At 38.9% G+C, this 23,627-nt stretch overlaps 1 protein-coding gene across 1 annotated transcript in view; it reads right to left on the bottom strand.

Annotated features, from left to right (window-relative positions):
* Nucleotides 1–1,883: 1,883 nt before the first annotated feature.
* The window catches only part of TMEM178B (transmembrane protein 178B), a 478,364-nt gene continuing 456,620 nt past the window's right edge, over nt 1,884–23,627 (bottom strand). The window contains exon 4 of the mRNA XM_001368015.4: nt 1,884–13,809. Coding sequence (XP_001368052.1) covers nt 13,559–13,809 — 251 coding nt within the window. The 3' untranslated portion in view covers nt 1,884–13,558. The remainder of the gene's footprint in view (nt 13,810–23,627) is intronic.

Raw genomic sequence — 23,627 nt, 5'->3', positions numbered from 1 at the left:
TTTGATACCATATGACCCTGGGCAAGTCCCTTAACCTCCCTGGGTCTCAGTTTCCCCATCTGTAAAATTAGAGGTTTTAATTAGATGGCCTCTGAAGACTCTTTCAGCCTTAGATCTCTCAACCAAAGATTTTTAATTTGGTCCATGGTGAAAAGGGGGAAAAGAGTATTTAGTGTGCCAGCCCTGAGATTCATTTGAGCATGTAAAGTAAAAGATTTGTGTTGGTTCTGTGTTTCGTTGGGGTGGGCATAATTCTAAGCAAGAGGAGTTGAAGTAATTTAGACTTTTGAGGTTGAAGTATTTATCATTTCAAGTCCCTCCTCTTACCCTATTTGAAAGTGGGTAGGGGGTTAAAAAATTCAAGAGCTATCTGAACTTCCTTTGTTCCATCATTTAAACAATCCCACAGCAAAATTCTCTAAGGGGCATTAGGTATGAAGCAGGTATACACAATTCTGTGCAGCAGACTGTGATTCATCACAGAAGTTAAGGCTTGCTCACTGACTCCAAGGGAAAAAGGAAATGGGATCTGCTATATTTATCTTCCAGAGTTTTACCTCCAGCTGGGGTGATGCTGGCCTCTTCCTGGAACCATCCCCAGAGATCCTGGCAGCTGACCTCAATGGAGGTGCTCTATGGGAGAGGCAATGGGAAAGTCAGATCATCTTTCATCCACTAAGGAGAAAGCTTAGATGCTAAGTTCTGTAACTTATAGGACATTCTTAGAGATCCTTACTCAGCTCTCTAATTTGTCCCATTATCTTCTTTTTATCATAGGTATTGGTCAGCCTAGGGCATCTAAGTAGTGCAATGGATAGGTTTGGAATCAGGAAGACCTATGTTCCAATTCAGCCTCAGATATTTACTAGTTGTGAGCCTCTTACTTAATCCTTCTTACCTCCGTTTCTTCATTATAAAATGGGCTGGAGAAGGAAATGGCAAATAGCTCCAGTACCTTTGCCAAGAAATAAAGAGTCAAACACAACTGAACAATACCATTGGTCAGCCTTCCTTCTCCCAGGGTATGCTGATTTAAATATGTATTAGTTCTTCATAATTAGGTTTGCCATTTCCTAATCAACAGTTGTCTACAGTAGGATTTCTAAGTTCTTTTATAGATGTACTGGACAACAAGCTGTTAGGAGGCAGGCACCAGATCTCGGCCATTCTCGAATGCCATGACATCTAGAAAGTCATGCATTATATCTATTATGATGATGATGACAGATACCCATTAGGATCATAGATTTAGAGGCCGAAGAGGCTTTATATGTGGCTTTCTTAGAAACTGAGAAACCTTGAATAGATATAGTCATGTACCTTTTCATTAGTGCATCATTCTTCCATTGGAATACCACTCATACACAAAGACACACTCCCTTCCTTTCTTCCCTACCTCCCCTTTCCCCTCTTTCCCTCAGGGATATGATGTTTCTCTAGCTAAAAACTATGGGTTACCCTTTGCCATGTTTACCCCTTTCCCTGTTACATCCCCCTGCTACACCCTCCCAAAGACTTAAGCATATACTGGACATAAATGCATATCCACCAAGAGACTCATAGACAAATATTCTCAAAAGAGCAACTGAGAAGATAGATGAAAGGATATTTGATCTGTCAAGTGGGAAAAGAGTATGTAGATGGGGGTGAGGTGAGGGAGAAAGTTAAATCTGGCAGGGAGAGCCTAGGTAAATAGCAAAAAGGCAGAGCTTCAGTGAAGTAACCATAGATTTAATAAAGTACATTTTTTCTTTCTGCTGTTAGCTTTTTGTAAGAGGAGAAAATCAACATTGGGTTTCCTTATTTTCCTTCTACCAACCCCTAGTGAATGCATTCTGCCTCTCCATCCTGAATCTTTCCCCCACACAAGCAGACACATCCTCTTAAAACACACAACGTAATCTTCTTTTATTTAATTGTTTAATCAGTTTACATTCCACAACTGACAGATTATTTATTTTTATTTTTCCATGAACAAGTCATTTAATTAATTACCAGACACTTTTTTTCTTCAGTCGATGAAAATACAATATTTCTGCCAATTGAAAAAGAAAATTGCAAGATGCAGTCAGTTTTTCGGTGAAGTCCCAAAATGCTCTCTTCTTCCTCAGTCCTTTCAAAGTCGCAGGAACCTGACAATTTCCCTTTGCATTTCCCCCCTCCCACTTCCCTGTTAAATTTACTTTTCAGAATATCACAATAATTTAAAATCTGGTTCTGATCATCTTTCCTGTAATTAATTACGAGAAGGAACAGACAGTACAATAGATCTGATAAGATGTTGCATTCTTGGTAAGATTAAACAACACATTTATTCACATCATATCAGAACAAATTAACATAATATTTAATCTTATTTTAGCACCAATAACCACAGGAATTTGCTATCTCTAAGGATAGCAGAGATGTTGGGATCCTGCAGGACACACCACTCCTCATCTACCCAATCAGAAAGCACTATGCAAATAAAAGGAAAGGTAAGTAATTTTGTATTGGCTGAGCAATATTCTGGTGGGCTATAAATATTCCAGGTGTTTGAGTGTTTTGCCAGTTATAGCTTCAGTCTCATGACTATGTATAAAAAATACCAAACCCACTCATTTTCTTCCTATCTGAAATACAAGGTGTAGAATGCTATATTTTAAATTGTACCTTCTCAAACTGCTTCTTTGAAATGCCATGGGTACACCCATGCAGTTATTTTATTTTATTTCCCCATCCTTGGTCTGCTGACCCCCTGCTCATCTTTTCCCTGAACATTGGAGTTTCCCTTCAGAAAGAGGGTCTCCATGCATAGTGGGGAGATAGTTGACAGGAGCCTGAAGCCCAGTGTAAATATGTAGCATATAGATAATAGCTGCAAAGCTGTTGTCAGAACCCAGGAGACACAAATTGTTAATAATCACCACTCATCCCTAACCATCTCCTTTTACCATTTGGATTTAAGGCAAAAGTCCTGAGCTTAACAGATCGGGGGAAATCAAGGACTACATTAACAGCTTCAGCTTTGACATTGTTGGTTGAGATGATGGCAGCAGAGTTTGATGGCCAGATTTTCAGTGTTTGCTCAAGGGGAGGCTCATTTCCCCATAAGTAACAGGACACAAATTTGGGAAAGAAGAGTGAGTGATGCTACTCTGGTTAAGAAAACACCCTTTGGCCTTTAGAGTCTTGGGGATGGCTGAGGGAAGTGGCTTCTGGCTGTCATTCAGAAGGAGGGAAGAAAGTGAGGTCTCATCACTGTCCTCCCTGCTTGCAATGGGAACTAGCGCCATGCCCAGTCTGCTGGCTGAGATGGGAAGCCTGCCTGAAATTTCAGCCACTGCTGAAGACTTATGTGGTGCTGGCCCACACGTCACTCCTAAATCTAAGTTCATGTTTATCTCCTTCCTTGGCCAGCTGTGAAGGAAACAGAGTGACTCAGCTAGGGTGAGAATACCCATCAGTCCGAAAAGAAAGTATGAACTGAGTCTCAGGAGCATCCATAATCTGTTCGCTGAGGACTCACTGATACTGAATGTCTTTAAAGCAAAAGATTGTGAAGGAGAGTTTGAGGGTGGAGAAGTTTGGGTCACTTGCCAATTTAGTTGTATGCTCCCACTCCAGGGCCACTAGTCTTCTCTTCAGTCTTGGGGTTGGACACTGCCAGCTTAATACTTGTCTCCTCCTCAACCTCCACATTTATTGGTGCCTAACAGGTCACCCCTTTGACCATCTTTTCCCCTCTGCCACTGCTAGATGCTGGATCAAGCAAGGTGGAGGCCCTTCCCTAATCCGATTACTTCTTTTCCAGCAGTGCCTCCCTCTACCCCCAAACTAATACCCTTTTAAAGGGCTCCCTCTTCTATTTCATGCCTCCCCACCTCAACCCAAATAGTTGCTGATGAAGCTATCTGTCCTCATCCCAAACCCCTTTTGATGAGCATGCATTCTTTTTTGGTTAACATTATTTACTGAGCTTCTCAGTAAATTTTATTTAAACCACTGAGCTCTCTCTTTCTCTGGGGATAGAAATGTATCTTTGGGAAAGACCAAAGTGGGTGGGGAAAGACATCTGAGAATGAAAAGGTAGATAAAAGACTTTGGACCTAGAGTATAAACGGGCTGTTAGCTTGAAGTTACTGGCTAGGGAGATAGGACAAGGAAGTAAGATAGAAGCAAGGGTAACACTCTGAATTAAGCTCAGCGCCAAGAGGAAATATTGGCAAAGGCTGGTGGCGTCTCACCTAGGAAGAGCAGCATAGTGGGTAGCAAAACTAGACTATACTACGTACTTATATTTCAAGGTGCCCTGGAAGTCTGTGGGGCAGAGAGGGAAACTGAGGAATGGTGAAGTAAAGTAACTCATCCAAGGCCCCTGAGCCAATACATGACAAAGCTATGGATGGAATCCCCAAAACTTAATTTCTAGTCTACTGTGCTAAACCTTATCTTGCCAATTTCTGTAGGTTTTGCCATTTGGAAAATGTGTTTTACTTTGAAATGAGAACCTCTGGGGACAATTTCATAGCTTCTTGAAAAGTAGCCAGAAGAGAAATAGAAAGGCGTTGTGGTTTAGTGGAAAAAGCCTTGGCCTGAAGACCTGGGTTTTAGTCCTGGCTTTTCCACCAATGGGGTTTTTACTTCCTGGGGGGCTTAGTTTCCAAATCTACAAAATGAAGAATTTGAATTACATGAGCTCCAAGGTCTCTGTAAGTCTATAACCCCACGACTTTGATGACATTGGGATGAATTATTTCACCCTCCCTTTAACCAAAATGAGGTAGGGAAAGAAAAAAGAAGAAACCAGTAACATGATTTCCAGGTAGTCTTCACACTTTTCCAGAAAGTTAAAGGTTATCTTTACATTTTGCCAATTCTCTACTTCCTTACTCTATTTTTTCTTTTTCTGTTTTTTTTTCAATTTCTAGTTAATTTTTTGTTGCACATTTTTTAACAGATATCTTGGACAGTAAAATAGTCACACTGTAGACAGGGGCAAGAAGCAGTATGAAGATGAATTAATGAAAGCTCTTCTCTTTACATGAAACACACCAACACACTCACATGAAAACATACATTCAGAAAATGAAACACATAGGCCAGAAAGGGTCTACAATTGACGTCTAAAGGAGAAGGAAAGGTTTAATTGGAAGGAGAAAGAGAGTAGAAGGAAGCACAGAGCATCTCAAGATGAATCACCCACTCATTTAGAATGAAATAGCTTAGCTGAAAGGTCAGTGTCTGCCAAAGAGATAGTAGGATGTTTTTTTGAGACCCTGAGTTTAATTCCTATTCAAGCCCAGATCTTAGTTATTCATACTGAAAAACTCTCCTCTCAGGAGGGGAGTAGGTTCCCCATTTTCAGTTGTTTTACAACCTAGGCATCCTCCACATGATCCCATTATTCCAGCCTCTAATGCTGCTATAAAGAAAAAAGTCAGAGACCCATATTTTTGAAGGATGCCAGTATTCTGTTTAGTTTTTTGAAGGTAGCTACACTCTGAATTTACCATAGTGAATACATTTTCCCAAAAGCTGCTGTGGACTCCCCATGAGGATCCCATCTTCTCAAAGATGTAATTCTCCACATCAGACAAGCCCACCTGCTGGGAGTCTCCATTTCAGCTCAGAAAGAAGTGTATAACTCCCTGAAACATATCTTCTCTTAAAGATGAAATAGGAATTAAGTAAAATTTTCTTGAACATTGTTTTTTTTTTCTCTCATGTGCAGCAAACTGGGAAGGGTTGAATGGATGGGAAGTAAGTACAGAATGGACACTGGCTCTCTGTTAAAAGCTAATTGTTCTAGCTCATATATGCTAATTTCCCCATATGGTCAGCTCTATTCAGCCATCTCTAGGGACAAATAAGAGGAAAATGACTCAAGTTGACCTATGCAGGATTGGCAGGGCTGGAAGGGGTGACAGAAGGTTATGGAATCTCCTTCTCTAGAGATTCTCTTAAAATAGAATAGATTCTCCTCTGCCCAGAGTATTAGGTACAGTTTTACTGAAGGGGGTAGCTGCAAAGAAGGGACACTTCAAAGTCCCTTGTAAATGTTTGTATTATATATATGTATATACTTGGAGAGAGACAGCATATTAAATGGGATAGGGACCCAATCTCAAAACCTTGAAGAGCTAGGTTCAAGGACCCCTGCTGACAAACAGGGACTGTGTGACAGTAGGCAAATCACTTATCTTCTCAATGCCCTCAAGCAACTCTAACAAAATTTGTAAAGAAGGTGCTGGCCTTAATTTTCAGCGAGTTTCCTCTTCTGGCAGTTCCCAAGATCATTGAAATCAAAGGGATTTAGTAGGGCTTTGCAATAACTAGAGGGGAAGAGTGATGACATTGGATATTCCTGTCTCAAGACAAATGGAACAAGGTATCATTGGAACGACACTTTGTATTTGCAAGTGCTTTACTCTCATTTTTTCTTCTCTGTCATCCTGGTGATACTATGAGCTGAAGCGGAATTTTATCTCTATTTTATAGATAAGGAAGCTTAAAGATAGAAAGGGGAAAGTAAGCTGGCCAAAGTTCAAATGTATATTTCCTCTGTGGCTTAACTCTGGCCTCAGTGGCCTTCCATCTATAATTAGATTGAGGTACCACCAAAAAAGTCCACAAAAAAGCCCAAAAAACAGAAAAAAGGGTTCACCAAGCTTTCTTCCAGCTGTGTCAATGGCCACATAATAAAACTTTTAGTGTCTCAGTTATCATTTGTCTAGGTTCAACTTGCTCATATGATTAGAGCATTATGGTAATGATGCCAAAATTATAGGAAAGAAATGTATCATAGGTTCTATAACTGATAGGATCAGTTTGATCTCTTTCAACTCTCATTTTACAGATAAGAAAACTGAAGCTCAGAGAAAGGAAATGACCTACCTAAGGTCATACAGAAAAAATAAGCAAAAGAGATAAGATCTGAACCCAAGTTTTCTGATTCCAATTGTGGGGCTCTTTCTCCCCATAAAATGCTACACTGTTTTACAGTGGATTTCATTGTTGTATGGACCAGTGAGCTTTCTTCTATTCAACTATTTTATAATTATAAAATTCATTCTTAACTTGGACTTAACCCTAGATGTATAATATTGGCACAGTCAGAGACATTGAGTGATCATAGTATCACAGGAATTTAGGGTCAGGAAAGACCTTAGAGATCATTTAGTTCAGTCCTCTAATTTTACAGCCCAGAGAAGATCAGTACAAATCATAACTATTACTGGGGGAAAGTTTTTAAAAACTAAGAAGTTAGAGGTGATATCTGTAAAAAGCAATCTGCAGAAATCATCTATCTAGTAGGGAGGTTAACATGGCACCATCATAGTGATCATCTCTTAAGTGATGATGTCACAGAACAGTCTTATAGGTTATTCAGGGTATCCAGGAAGGCATTATAGGGTAGTGGCAAGAACACTGAGCTAAAAGTGGAGAGATACATCTAGGGTAGATTCTTCTGTGAACCTTGAATAAGAGTGACCTTGAATGTGTCCCTTCACATTTCTGGGACTGTTTTGCTCTTTTGTAAAATTAGAGTTGGGCTAAACGATCTCTAAGGTGTCTTCTAGACTTGATGTTCTATAATTCTACTAGTCTACTCATAGAGTTCTCCTATAAGGTAATTCTATGGTTTATTCTTCTTGATCATGTTTCTAGGTAAGGATATGTTATGTGCTCCTGCTGGAAAATAAAACATGGCCAGCCCTACCTAGACAAAACTGTAAAGCAAGCTTGCCTCCTTTTGCCTTTCTGCAATTTAAGGTTCCTATCTAACATAGGACTGCTATCACCTTGCTTTGAGTCATATCAAAATCTGCTCAAATTCCTTTACATCAAGGTATAAATAATTGGTAATAGCTTAACGGACTGCATTTCTCAGGTTATTCTACCCATTGAAGTTTAGGGTACTCATAAATAGGGAAAATCATCCAAGGCTAGGAACCTTTATGTAGTTTCTACAAGTCCATTCCTGAGGTGGTGAACTGATCATTTTCTAAAGAGGTGGTTCTCATTACTAAATCTCCTTAGATTTCACACACTTTCTGGCTGCTGCTTCTGCTACTGTTGCTGTTGCTGCTATGTACCTTTACAGCAAATAGATTTTTTTCCAGATCTCTGGGTTGTTCATTCCAGACAAAGCTGAATAAAAATAGCCAGCATCCCCTAACCATCTGTGTGCTTTGTCTAGAGTTAGGTATTCAAAGTGACTCTTTTGGGGACAAACATGAAACATCTCTGACATGCCACATTTGGAAAAAAAAAATCCTGAAATGAAAGAATGCTCTTTTCTTCTTGTTCTTGGCTTCTTCTAACCTTTTCATTGCTCCTTTTTGTCCATTGTCTTTCTTCTCCAGTGCCTACTCCATCTTCCCTTATGCATGACATTCAGGAGACCATCAGACACCTTCTGGAGAACTAACATCCTATAGATTCTTGGATGTAGAAAGACTTTCCCAAGAACTTTTGGGGGGTGAAAGGGGGAGGGAGGGAGGTAATGCAATTGTTAGGAGCAGAAATATTATTCCATGGGGACAAAGTATGGTCATATTTTAAAGCAAACATACTAAAATATGTGTATTTGAAATGAGTGTTCTCCCTTTCAAAACATATTTGATATATTTATTCCTGGTGGAGAGGAAGTATGAAGGGGGAAAGAGTATTGGAATTAGAAGACCTGGGTTCAAAGGGATTTGAATTTCTGGTCTATTTGTTTAAAAATTATACATCTTATTTTATAATCATATCCCCCATACTGCCTGAAAGAGAAAGAAGCATTCCATTTGCTGATAGGGGGTGGGGGTGAGGGTTGAGCATGGAAGGTATGAATCAATTATTTCAATCTGTATCATAACCTCTTCTCAGTTTCATTACCAGTCTTTGATGGTGAAGCCTACTGTATGACCACTGAGATCTTAAACCTTGGCTTCCAAAACAAACTAAGAAGTATATCAAACATTTTACAAGAGGATGACCCATGTGACTTCCACTTACTCTTTTCCCCTAAGAGTCCTGAAAATCTTCTAATTACTGAACAACCTATTTGTGGGAAGAGAAGGTAAATCTAACAATTTTTGAGAAGCAATTTATTCTACCAATCTGGATTTAACTTAATGGTACCCCACCTGAGGATTAAACATCTTGGGCTTTCCCTAAATCAGAATTGCTGTGTATTGGGCTTTTAGGTGTAGATCTCTGGATTGTATCTGCATATGCTTAATAAAAAGGGCATGAGCTTGCATCTGAGAGTGACCTCTCAAAACAACTGATGATTAGCAAAGTAAAGACAAACTTTTTTTGGATAGCATCTCCCACTATGTAGGAATGAGTAGGTTCAAATGACACAGAGTTTATTTTGTTGCTGATGAAATGCCTGGCAAAGGAAGAATTAGTTTTAATTTTCAATAATCCCATTTCAGGGGCATATGTAACAGTTTGGTAATTAATGGCACCCCAGAAAATGGCTCTGAGGATACATGAGAATGTAGGTAGCTGGGGTGGTAGTAGTAGGGGGTTTCCGCTGGGACTAGGTTCCCTAAATAAGTATGATATCCCATGAAAGCCCCTGTGTGGTAACTACCTTGTTGATATTCAATGTTGATATTCAATGAACTGAAATAGTAACACTTGTCAGGTGAATTGGAGATATGGAAAAGTTGGACAGGAGAGAGGTCCATTTTATTTCTGATAGAGCATTTCCCTTTAAAAATAGAGTGGTCTTGGGGAAGGCAAGAAATAGAATTACCTCATTGTTTCTAAAGGAATGAATTGGCTTCTTTGGCCTTCTTAAGGAGGGCTCAATAAATGATTCCTGACTGATGTTTCTGGGAATTATGAAGCACAGGGAAATAAACTGGAAAGAGAACTTTTTCCTACCAAAACTAGGAAAAAAGAGAAAATAAGGAAGAAAAAGGGTCAAAAATAGTCCAGATAGTTCCTCAATCCTCTTATATGGTAATATAAGTGTCAGAAAACTTCTAGGAAGGAAAGAAACAGGAGATAAAGCAATCCCTACACTGTGCCAGCATCTCATGGTAAATCTATATGTACTTCTTCTTTCTTCATTCAGTGTCACACAACTGTAAAGGATCTGGGGACTCTCCCTGGGGAGATTTAGGAGAGGCTACTGACCCCAAATCTCTCTGGGAAACTGGGGTCTTAGGCTAGGGATTTAGAGGAAAGAGATTCTGGTCCCAAGATGTCAATCAAAATACAAACTAATCTGACTAGGTTTGAGATTGTCCTTACAACCTCTGTTGTGTTTAATTCAGGTGACTAGAGTCTGGTCATTTAATCCTCCTGTAGGCCAGATACACTTGCTCTGATCTGTGACAACAGACTTTTCTCCTAATCCTCACCAGCTGTGTGTGTGCTTTAACAAGCAATTTCAGGTAAGAAAGACTCTGAATGCATCAGGGCAACTCCATCACCATACTGGAAAAGACAACGACTGAAGTCAGAGGCAGCCTTGTCTATCAAGGACTGCACAGGTGGAGAGAAACTGTCCAGAAGAGACTGGTTTCCTGGTCACTAGGGGCCCATAATACATTTGAGAAGCATTCAGGTCTTGAAAAGTCTAAAGCTGAGGGCTAAGAGTTTCAAAATTTATTCCAAAGCCCCAGGCTTCCACCAGCCTCCAGAAAGCATTTGGATAAAGCAGAAAACCTCTTAACAGTATTATAAAATAAATAAGAAAGAAAAAAACCAATGGTATTTCTTGGGGTCAGAAACCAAAGATTTAATGAATTTTTAAAAAATGCAATGAATTACCTGTACCAAGTTGCCACTATCTGGAAATTTTCCATTTACTCAAGGAATTGGAGTTTGGCTTCAGAAACTCTTTAGGCACAGGCAAACCCCCTTCCCCAAAGGAAGGCTTCCAAGCATACATGTGGATATGGCCATTTGCCCACCTCTACCTCAGAACAACATTTCTTCCCCAAGAGGGGAATGAAGGCAAAATGGCTCTCAATCTGAGATACTTCTGTGCACTCCTCCTCATGCCCAAAGAGGCATTTATGCCTTTCCCCTTAGGAGGAAATCATACTCTTCAAAGTTTAAAAAAAAATCATTTCATTTCTCTATAATCCTAAAAACTGCAGGTTTTCCAGATAACTTTCTCTTTCCTGTAGAATAAATCCACCATTTAAAAAATAATTCTTATCCTGGTAATACGTTAACAACAGTCATGATTATACATAGACACCTCTCCCCATCCCCCCCCATATTCCTATAGCCACAAAGATCCCCTTTATATATGACAACATTTGTCCCAAGTTATTTAACCCTGCTGGGCCTCAGTTTCCTCATCTATAAAATGAGGGGGTTGGAATAGATGATTTCTGGGGTTCCTTCCAGCTCTATTTCTATGAACCTAATTTTGAGAAGCCCTGACATTGACACATTCTCACCTGCACCCAGCTACATACATACACACATGTACACTCCACATACATAGGTACATATATCCAGGGTATATCCCCACAGAGAAATGCACACCAGGATACCACACAGATAACTTCATACACACAACCACGCTCAAAAAAGTAGCATGTTTTGAGAGAGTTGAGAGGATGGGTGACTTAGTAGGTAGAGGGAGAGTGGATTAGGTGAAGAGTCAGGAAGTGAAGAAAAGGTGAAGAAGGGAATATAAGTGGATAGAGGAGAGGCTTATTGGTTGGCAAGTGATCCACAGGTTATTAATTTAGCAAAACATTACATTTACACAGGTTTGCTATTTACTTCATCCTTCCTACGTAGCAACCCCATCTCAGGGATTCTCTCCTTTATCTCACAGATGTCCAATTGCATAGCTTGTAGCACTCCATACATAGTGGACTCTGGTAAGTGCTCCTTTCTTAATTTCTTGGGCAGACTCCTAATCCCATAGTTTCATGCCTGCTTTGCTCACTGTCTGGTTCCTCTAGCTACCTCAGTGCCTCTTTGCTCAAATCAATCCCAAGATTCTTTGGTGGATTTATCATTCTTCCACTTGGGTGTCAGCAACTAAGACAGATACTCTGGGATTCACGACCTTGAAGTTTAGAAAGAAAAGGAAGAAGAGCAGGGAGAAGGGGAGGGAAAGAGAGGGAAAGATGGGAAGAGTAAGAAGTTCTGGGTTGATTTACAATATCATACAAACTTGAGCCCATGGAAAATGGATTCTTTCTCCACACATAATCTATCTTTCATCTTTTCAGAGAGTGAACTGATACAGAAGGGAGGAGATACCCAATGAAACAGGAGTTACCATTGATGGGGAATAGTAGAAAGGTTTTATGTAGCATATATCAACCAAGAGCCCCATTCTTTCTTCCTCCCAATCTTTGTTCCCTTTTCTTATTCTGTAATGGCTTTTTGCCCAGCTGTGTCTTGAACTTCCAAAATTAAGAGGACTACTCCCACAGAGTCCCCAATAATGTGCAGAACCACAGGATTCCTTATCTGAATGGTTCTCTTGATTCTGCCATCTGGAATTTTGAGCTGTTTTAAAAATAATAGAAAAGCTGAAATCAATTGATAACACCTCAGTAATACATATACACACACATGCACATACACACACTCTCACATCCCCCCCAATTCCAATAACCCCCAGTTGCAGAATTGGCACCCACACAAGTTCACCTTCTCACCTACATTTTCCATGCCCCTGTGCCTGGGCCAAGATATCAGCACAATTGATAAACAACAGTCATACCATAATATTTCAGTTTTAAAAAGAAAAAAAAAGAAAACCATCCAAAAAAAAAAAAGTTATCCACACACATGTATCACAGCATTGCTCAAAGGCCCCTGTCTGCCCAGAGGATGGGGGTGGGGGCAGGGCAGCCTCTGTTTGACCTGGATGTAAGGCAGCTGGAAGATAAGACTGGGTTGTCTGAGCAGCCACTGAAGTGTCCTCATATTGATGCAGATATCTCTCAGGCTTGTTGGTCTCTTCCCCTTTCCCCTCCCCTTCCTTTGTTCATCCAAAAGTTTGGCAAGCAAAGAGAAAACTTCCATCCCAGTTTATTTTCTCTTCAAAATCTTGTGTGTAGCTGGTGGGGCAGTTGGGGAATACGATCGGGAGCATTGGGAGAAGAGATGGTTTTGAAAATGGCCTTGAAGAGTTGGTTACATTCTACAGGTGAACTAAGGGTTTTGTTTCTTTGCATTAATATTGGTGGGCGGTGGGTTCTTCTCTTGTTGGTCCAATGGATGGCATGTATTCCCTACTTCCTGTGCTGCTTCACACATTTGCCACTGTCCCTTCCCAGCTCACCAACCCATCCTTACTGGTAGCAGGAAGCATGATTCAACTGCAAGTGAGTATATTCACTCAACCTTCCCAAAATCATGAAGCCATAAGTTAAGAATTGATGGAAGAGCCATATGACAACAAAGTTTCCCCCATCTTGGTGAGAAAGGATGAAGCAACACTAAGTTCTGTGGAGACATGGGTGCCTGAGCCAACTCAATGCTCTCTTGGCACTGGCACCATCTTGCTTTAGTTTCTTTTTATATATGTATATTTTATATATATATATTTATATATATATACGGGGGGTTGGTTTGTTTGTTTGTTTTAGCACACTGTCCCATTTTCAGGTCTGGTTTTGGGGCAGTTGGTCCTGGGGACAGGTTGAACAGAAGGGGCCAAGGTGCAGAAGAAGCCCGAGATAAGCGTGAGGCCCAGGCCTCCCCACGCACAGAACATGGACCATCCGTAGCCATGGCTAATATCATCAGGTAGTACATACAGGTAGCGTGGATAGCGTGAGAGCTCAAAGTTGATCCCGGCCACACAGGTGCACAGTGAAATGATGCAGAAGGTTCCTAGAAGACAAGGTTGGGATGGGATTGGGGAGAAGGAAAGGAGAAGGGAAGGAATAGGAAAGAGAAGGGGAGGGAGAAAGAAAGAAAGAGGTGAATGTTACTAATTTAGTTGTTCTTTGTTTTTTAGTCTTCCTCAGGTAGGAAAAGATACCAGAAAATGTATATCAACAAAAGCAATGAAGCATTCCCCACAAATTTTCCACAAAAATTCCACAAAGACATTTTCCACATGGAGGAACATATTATGGAATAGCACCCCTACTCCCATTTATTCTATCCTCGGGCAGAGCGGATTCAGAAACCCTACATTGGAGAAAACAACAAAGAAGTAACACTTTATCATGCTGTGAGATAGGATAGAGTAAGGCAAAACAACATCCTTTACCTTCTTTGGAGGGTTTCACTGCTTTGAGAGAAGATGAAACAATTCAGTAAGTCCCTTTGCTTTGTGTTCCCCATTGAGGAAAACATTCCTATACTTTCTCTTGTTCCTGTACACATCGCATCCTACATTATATTATGTTTATTTTTAAATGTCTTCAATAACTGTCACAAATTCAGTTCTCTCTATTGTGGTAAGGCATCAACTTATGTCATCACAAATGTGATTTTTGGTAAGTTCTTTTAATCTGTTAACACATAGGGATATTTTACTGAGACTGAGACCAGCTACCAGAATGAGGTCATTAGGATCAGAGTTGTTTCTAACGCAGTTTTCACGAGTTAACATTAATTATTTCCAACCCAGAAGGTGGCTGACAAGATGCATCAGCCATGAGACCTAAATGATTATGGCCATATACTTACCTATACTCTCACATTCTTTCTGTCACTCTTTGATAGAGAACAACTCCAGTGTATGATTACATTGTGGGTGTGATTTTTACCAAATGAGGATGAACTTGTTTAGCTCCCAAAGGGCTCAAGATGCTGTGAAGAACTCAAGATGCTGACATCTCTGACTCCATGGAACAAGGACAACTTAAGGAACCATAGAGATAATTGATACCAGCCGTAGACAGAGGATGAAAGAGAGTTAGGATAATGTGTATGCATATGTGGGTGGAAGGTAAGGGAGAAAGTTGTATTTTTCATTTATAATGAAACTTATTTCCCTACCGTTCAATTTTTTCTAGATCCAATACAATTTATTTCATATCTCAAATTATGGGAGCTTATTCAAAATCACGTACCTGTATTAGTAGCAGACATAAATACAGAGAGCAGAGAATCCTGAAAGAAGACTAAGATCAGAACAAATCTTCGTTCTATATCTATGATTTGAACAAGGAGAAGTTGTAATGGGACAAGATAGGAATTGTTGGTGATTTTCAGAGCAAATGTATTTTGATTCTTTTTTTTTAATTGAAAAAGTTATCTTTTCCATATCCACATCCAATAGGAAACCCATCTTTATTTATTTGTTTATTTATTTTATGGGAATTCATTTTATTGATATTTTTCAAATGGGAAGGGCAACCTCTGAAGGTGATGAATTAATTGGATTTGCTAAAAGCTTTAAAATAGGGGCTACTTATTCCTATCTTTATTACTCTGTATCCCTAATTCCCCAACCCCAATTTGCCTGGGAACATAGGCTGTAACTGTTTTTAGTCATAGTACTAATAACCAAGGCCCCCTAGAAATGTCCAGCTGGGCTTTCTCTCAATGACACATACATTTCCTTAAGTAGATGATAAAAGTTACATTCAACCACATCTTCAAGAACCTTTCCTACATGGGAAAAGCTTCATACAGTATGAGACTTGATTTTATTCAAGCCTTTTCCTTTCCAAGACAGAAGATACAAAACCAAGGGATGGAATGGAATGGTTTTTTCTGTTAAGACAAAAACAGTGAAACTCAGAACTGGATCACTTGGCCCTTTCTCTTCTTACTTCCTCCCAGTTCAAAATACACCTCTTAATGGAAAGCATCCTTTTTGTCATGCAGCTGGGTTCCAAATATTCAAGCCTCAGTACAATCTTTTTCGTGGTTTCTGCCTTTTTCCTGAAAATTGGTTTGGTCTGACCACCATAGACACTCTGCTTCCTATCCTAGAGCCTTCTCCCGAAGGGCAGCACTATGTTTCCAACTGGGTTTCTCTGATGTCCATGCCACTGGGGTCCCTTGGCCAAGCACTCATAAGAGAGTACTTGTCAGAGGACAATGATGAGCTGAAAAGGATGATCGCCTTCGAAGGATGACAGCAGAAGACTCCCATTTTTATTTTAAATGAATGCATAACATGAAAATTCAAAAAGTATCTTATATTTCTTTGAGTAATAGCTCTTTGTATATATATACATATATATATACACATCCACATAGATACACATGTATATATAGGCAGCCCATTGTTAAGTCTCTCTATTTCTGTTTATCTGTCCATCTGTCTGTCTGTCTATCTATCTATCTATCTATCTATCTATCTCTGTATTCCTTGAATAAGCACTTTAGAGCTAGACCCAGAAATGAAGAGTAGGAAGAGGGCAGGTGATAGTATATCTAGGAAACTATACATACTTTCAAAGATTTCAAGTTATTCTTTTGGTGAAACCATATTGCTATAAATGATGAAGCAGCACCACAATCTCCAATACTTGGGAAGTGGCAGAAGAAATTTCATCCAGAAGATGTTGGATTGAAAAGGAAATGGATAAATTATGGGAAAACAACAAACAAAAACTAGTGGTTGGCAAAAGAACTGCATTGGTACACATGGAAAGTTAAAAAAAAATCAAACACTTAAAAAGGCTCTCTTATATGAGTAGATCCTTTGACAGAAAGTCTTTGGGAAGACTTTGGGAAGATAAGAATTTTATAGGATGAGGAGATATGGATGGGTTGTAAGTCATATTGCCAGAGGGATTGCTCATATTGATGAGATCACAGATCCATTAACATGATGAAGAAATATAGCTATGCCCCACCTAATGTTTCCAGCAAGCACTACAGGGGAAAAAAAATAAAAGCAATGCAACGTTATGGAAGCAGTTGCTTCCCTGGGGAAAATGGCATTCATGTAATAAGAGATACAGAGTGGGACTTGGTTATCCTAGACTAATAATGTTGTGAAATTGTGGGATGACTTTGAAGTAATACTATAATAGCATATGCTGGACCTACTGGCAATCATTTCATTAGCATTTGTTTTGTCTCCCTACTGAAACTCCAAGTTCTGGAGGTTGAGGATCACTTCTTATATTTTTATAGCTTCTACAGAATGTAGCATAGTGTTAGACATAGCAAGCACACCCACCACAAACACTGGTTGAATAGATTCTTTTGCTTTCTTTTCTGTTATTGCATGATACTGATGTTCTTAACATTGGCCCTTTTCCTTGGGTGCCTATCAAACACCACAGAAATCTGCACAGGCAACATCTCAGCTAAGGTTGTCCTTCAGAGAGTCATGGGAAGAACATGGGCATGGAGCCATCTCTCTAGCAAAATACATACATCATATATTTTGAGTATGTGAGTTCCAGAGGGTTCAAATACTTATTCTCAAGCTAAAATTTTCATAGGCTACCTTAGTCACTGGGAAGTTCCTTTCTGGAAAATGTAGGCTGTTTTAATTTTTGATCTATTTCTATGTTTTCCTCCCCCCTCCTTCTAGTCCTATTCTCTTTCCTCCCATTCCTTTCTCAAACATTAATGGAATGCTGATAACATTCAAAAGAAGTATGCTAGACTCTCTGGAAGATACATATATATATGCACACACACACATAAATATATCTATATCTATATCTATATCTATAACATTGCCTCCCATTTCTTGATGCTAACAAGTAAATTAGATAATGTATGAATTTTTTCTTGAGAATCTTAAAGCACTTTATAACTATCGGCTATTATTATCATTATTACAATTCTAATAGAGCCTGGCTTCCCCCCAATGCAAATGCCTCTTTTTGCATAAGCTTTCTTGCATTTATTTTAAATACACTTATAATGTGAACATTGTCTCCTTAAGAAAATAGAAGCTACTTTAGAGTGGGAATTGTTTCATTTTGGTCTTGAAATTTCAGGGACTATCATAGTGCCTGGTACTTAGTATGTGCTTTTAAAAGGCTTGTTGATTGATTTAGTAGCATACTTTAGTCATTGATTTGGGAGAAAGAGAACCAGGGTTTGGATAGCACTCATGTACTTACCATGTGACCTTGGAAAGGTTGTGACCTCTCTCACTCACAGTTTCCTCATGTGCAAAATGAAGAAGTTCAAGAGATAATTTCAAAAGTCCTTTGAAATAACTACATACATCACTATATAAATATCAGCTCCTAACTTAATTGTCTGCCATTTTTCTTTCCATGTTTTCATCTGAAACTAAATATGTCCAAAAGAGAACTCATTATCTCCCTTCTCAATCCTATTTTCCTTCTATGCTTTCCTATTTTTGGCAGAGTAGCATCATCTTCCCAGTCACTCAAGTCTAAAACCTTGATTTTGTCCTTGATTCTTCATGCTCACTTCATAGATTCAACTAGTTGTTAGGTCTTGTCACTGTTACCTCCATATTGACTATTGCAATGACTTCCTAACTAGTCTCTCTGCTTCAAGTCTCTTCCCATACCAATATCTTCTAAACAGCTGTCACAAGTGAATTGTCTGTGTCAGTCTGACCATGGCACTTGTACCTAAATCCACCTAGTAGGCTGTAGTGGTCTCATTACCTGTGAGATGAAAGATAAACTCTTTTGGCATTTAAAGCCCCCACAACCTGGTCCCTTCCAGCCTTTTGAGTTTTCTTATAAGTTATGTCCCTCTACAAAATCTATAGCCTAACTAGAACTGGTCAACTTGCAGGTCCTCACACATGACACCACATCTCTTATGTCTGTGCCTTTATACTGAATGTTCCACCGGCCTGGAATGTTCTTTCTCTCTTTACCACCATCTCTTAGAATCCCTGACTTCAAGACCCAGTCAAATGCCATCTTTTGCATGAGACTTATCCTGGATTCTCTCTTCCTCCCAAGTGCCAGTGTTTTCCCCTCTAAGGTTACCTTCCATATCCTCTGAGTCTATCTTTGTGTACACCTATACACATTTGTCTCCCCCATGAGCATGTAAACTCTTTTTTTGTTGGTATCCCCAATGTATAACACACTACATGATACACTGTGAACTCTTAATGCTTGCTGACTGATTTCTTCCCAACATGTTCATGACCCAAGCAGTATCATTTTTCCATTATAGACATTTCTCATATTTAATTACAAAACTGAAAGACAGAATTAATTTAGGGACAATGTCTTGCTTTGGAGAATAAGGTCCTGATAACTATGGCTTTGGTGAGTAGAGAGAGGATAAAGAGATTAATTTCTAATTTTCCTGGAGTCATCCCAAGTGAAATATTTTTAATGTTCATTCACAGACAAGGTTTAACAATTTGTGTGAGCCTATTTGGTCAACCAAAGGAAGCTAATGAAAGATGCTTTCATGTCTTCTTGGAAAAGTGGGGCCCAAGACAAGGTAAAATATAAAAGTGGGGGAAGGGAGGGTCATAGGAAAAGAAATGCCAAATGAGTTAGGGCACAAAATTGGGAGGGAAAAGTAGATAAGAGTGCTAGGTGATGCTCTTGCAAATATGTTCTTATGTCTCTCTTGCTCAAGAATGTTTGGGTTTATATATGGAAATGTATATATGGCACTTAAGGGCTCAATAATATTTGTGTTATAGTCACACTAGCTTTCTTGCAATGAATATTATGTTAGGGTACATCCAAGTCCAGATAGATGACAGAAACTGAAATGAGGCATGCTGGGAATGAGGCTTTTGTTCCCAGAAACCACAAAGATTCTAAGAACCTTGAATAAGGGACCATATAAAAGGGAAAGCAAAGGTACTTCATGGCAAAGGATCTGCCCATTTTTAGAATGGGAGCCAGGAATAGTTAATGATAATAAGATAATAAAAAGAAATGACATAAAAACAGAATATATGGATTTGGATAATGCCTCAGATACTTCCTAGCTTTCTGCTCATGATCAAGTGACGTAAGATCATGAAAGGTGCTATATGAGTTTAGATAGACATTACCAAATTTTGTGAATTTGGATGTCATCAGGAAAACACGAGTTGGTGAAATCAGCAATATTCAGATTCTAGAGAAATGGGTCGAAAGCTATGACACTAACCAAGGTCATAGGAGCCCTTGTGACAATTCATTTCTTGGGCTTCCATTTTGGAAAATAGAATCAAATAGCTAATGTTTCCCTAGGAAACTTTCAGATCTGATTTATTGGGCTGATCAAGTCTGGGAAGGTCAATACAGGAATTAGAAGTAGCCACCAAAGGCAATTGGCAGGCTGAATTGGTAATAATAAGAACTTGGTATTTATGGAGACAATATGTGTGAACAGATGAATGAATGAATGATAATATTTTTAAGTGTTTTCTGTATGCCAGGAATTGTAATAGGCATTGGAGATGTGAACATAAGAATTGAGACATCCTTCAAAGTCTTCCTAGCCACTTCCTCTTAACCACTTAAAAAAAAAAAACTCCAAAAAACCAAACAACTCTTACTTTCTGTCCTAGTAGCAATTCTAAGACAGAAGAGTAGCAAGGGCTAGGCAATTGGGTTAAGAGACTTGCCCAGGGTCACCCAAGTTACTCTTGGCTATTTTAATAGATATTCTTGTTTGTAAACTTCATCTGTGGGGAGTAGAGACAATAAATATATAATAGTTAAATATCTCTTTGATTTTCACATAAAGTTTCTATTTCCCTCCCAGGTCCACTTTGTTCTCTGATGAATACACTACTGGCAAGAAGAGAAACACAATTATTACCTGTTCTTCCATTGCCTTATTGTTGACCCTCTCTGTGCTCACTAACTATCCCCCTCTCGGTAGCAGTATCATCAATTAGATTAATTTAGCTGACAGCAATCAGGATAAGCATAATACTGAATAGCAGTTATATTTTAATAGCTTTAAGGTCTGCAAAGCACTTTATATAAATTATCTCATTTTATTCTCACTAACTCTATAAGATGGGTATTATTATCACTCATTTTATAGGTCAGGAAAATGAGGCTGAAGGGTCCAGTGTAAAAGAGCCAATGAGTGTCTGAAGCAGTCTACAAACTCAGGCAATCCTGCTTCCAAAGCCAACACTCAATCCATTGCACTACCTAGCTGACATATTCTATTTGGATTTTGGTCATCTCCCTGACAGGGACCCAGGCCAAATACCCAGGGCCCTTCTCTATATTTCTTGTCATTAAAGGGATAAAAATGGAGCTAGAGCATGTGAAGTGGCCATCAGCTCTCCTTCACTATTATCATTCACTATGACTAATACATCTTTTTCTTTATCTAGTCATGCATCTCTCTGATGCCATTTTTATGCTACTTCTATATAATTACTTGCTGACATTATACTGTAACTTCATGTCTACTGTGTACTTCTCCATTACTTTTTGGATGACCTACAATTTTATGCCTGTAGATGGTGACATTCCATGACTTGCAGCCATTCAAGCATCAATGAGAGCATATCAAAACTAAAAATATGAACCTTTGTTTCAGGAAGAAGCTTGGGGTCCTGAAAAGAACTCTACAACTTCCCAAATAAAATCCATTCCACTCTTCTCCTTCTATTCTCTGTTCTTCTATCCATTGTGGTATCTCTATAAGAGGATTCTGAGATAAGTGTCCATTCATATATAAGTTTTAGGTTAGACATTAAAAATTCTGGTTTTTCCTTGGTGTAGTTAGACTAAACTCTTTCTGGTGATTGTAGTAGATAGGAGGGCAAATACTATAGATTTGCAAATGAGAAGACTGAGAATTTAAGTAGCTTGGCTAATACATAGCTAGTAAGTGTCAAAAGCAGTCTTTGAACCCAAAACTTAATGATTTAAGCCTAAAGCTGTTTTTGGTATTTTGTTTAGTTTTTTTTTTTTTACTATATCTAGTGGTATACTAATAGATGTTTAATATTTGGAATTCAGAAAATAAGCAGGACATTTTAAAAGTTTAATTTGTATCATTGGGGGGTAGCCAGCTTGGTGGCTCAGTGGATAGAGAATCAGACCTAAAGACAGGAAGTCCTGTGTTTAAATTTGACCTCGGACCCTTCCTAGTTCTGTGTCTCAGGGCAAGTCACTTAACCACCTCCCCCCTTTTACCACTTTTGTCCTTAGAACCAATACATAGTATTGATTCTAAGACAGAAGGTAAGGGTTATTTAAAAAATTGCATCATTTACATTTTCTCCATCATTTTCTTAATTCTAGAAATCAACAAAATCATAAAGCAAGCCCTGACTGAAGATATAACTGACTATACTGAAAATATAAAAATCAGCCACAAGTCAGTACAAACTGGCTCCAGCATTCCCTTGAATGCCATAATGCCTATTTAATCATTACTTCCATTAGCACCATATGATTCTTAAGCTACGTAAAGCTAATAATGCTGTATTATAGCATTTGTTTTTCTCTTTGCACATGGCTTTTGGTTTCTCTGTAATTTGCTCTCATATTCATTAATTTAAAATTTGTCTATTGTCTCTTTAATTTTCTATTTCGTTCCTGTGGTTTTTGTTTTTAATTAGAAAAAAAAGTCTTTTTTTTTAAAAAGAAAATATGCTCCACAAATGAATTCTCTTTAAAAGGCCATGACAAGGGGAATAACTCCGTTGGGAGTTATACATGTGCTTTGTGGGTTTTTCATTCACCATACAGAGTACTCATCACTGAGGAGTCATGAAGCAATACAAAGTCAGTGTACCATGGAAGAAAATACTGGCTGGTGCTAGAATGAGCATCAGAAGAGCTAGGTTCAAGTCCTTGCTCTGCCATATATGCTGGGAGACAAATAGTCTTTTTCCCTTTTGGCATAATACTTTGGACTCCTACAATAAGCACATCAACTGACCACATATGTTGGTTCAGTGCCATTTTGGAAGATGCTGAAGTCTCTGGCTGCTTCCATTCAGGCAGGTATAACTCAGCACTGAAGGATACTTCGGGAATGGTAATGAGTCCCCTTATTGGATATTGAGCAGGGTGGGCTGATGATTCAGTGGACCTTTAAAAAGGAGTAAGTGGAATGAAAAAATTGAGGAAAATATAAACACCTCATCCACAAAACAGAAGATTTAGAAAACAGGTCCAGGAGAGATAACTTAAGAATCACTGGTCTACTGGAAGACCACAACAAAAGAAAAAGCCTGGACATCATCCTACAGGAAATTATCCAATAAAACTGCCCCGAAATCCTAGAAAAAGAGGGAAAAGTGGAGATTGAAAGAATCCATAGATCACCTCCTGCACTTAATCCCCAACTGACAACACCCAGGAATGTTATAGCCAAATTAAAGAACTACCAGGACAAGGAAAAACTATTACAAGCTGCTAAGAAGAAGTCATTCAGCGCCATGGAACTACAATGAGGATAACACAGGATCTGGCTGCATCTACACTGAAGGACCAAAAGGCATGGGATATGATATTCCGGAAAGCAAGGGAACTAGGTCTACAATAAAAAATCAACTACCCAGAAAAACTGACTATATTCTTACAGGGGAAAGTATGGTCACTTAATAAAATAGAAGACTTCCAAGCATTCATAAAGAAAAGACCAGACCTGAACAGAAAATTTGATGCCCAAACACAGAACTCAAGAGAATCATCCAAGGTAACTAAGAAAGGGGGAAAAACAAAAACAAAAGAAAAATTTAAAGGGACCCAATAAGTTAAAATGATATGTATCCCTACAAGAAAAGAGGATGTTGGTAACTCTTAAAAATTATTATCACCTGGGTAGCTAGAAGTATTATACCGAGAGGG

The sequence above is a fragment of the Monodelphis domestica genome, chromosome 5 (assembly GCF_027887165.1).
Source record: "Monodelphis domestica isolate mMonDom1 chromosome 5, mMonDom1.pri, whole genome shotgun sequence".
NCBI classification, from domain to species: Eukaryota; Metazoa; Chordata; class Mammalia; order Didelphimorphia; family Didelphidae; genus Monodelphis; species Monodelphis domestica.
This window is presented reverse-complemented; position numbering and strand designations above follow the sequence as displayed.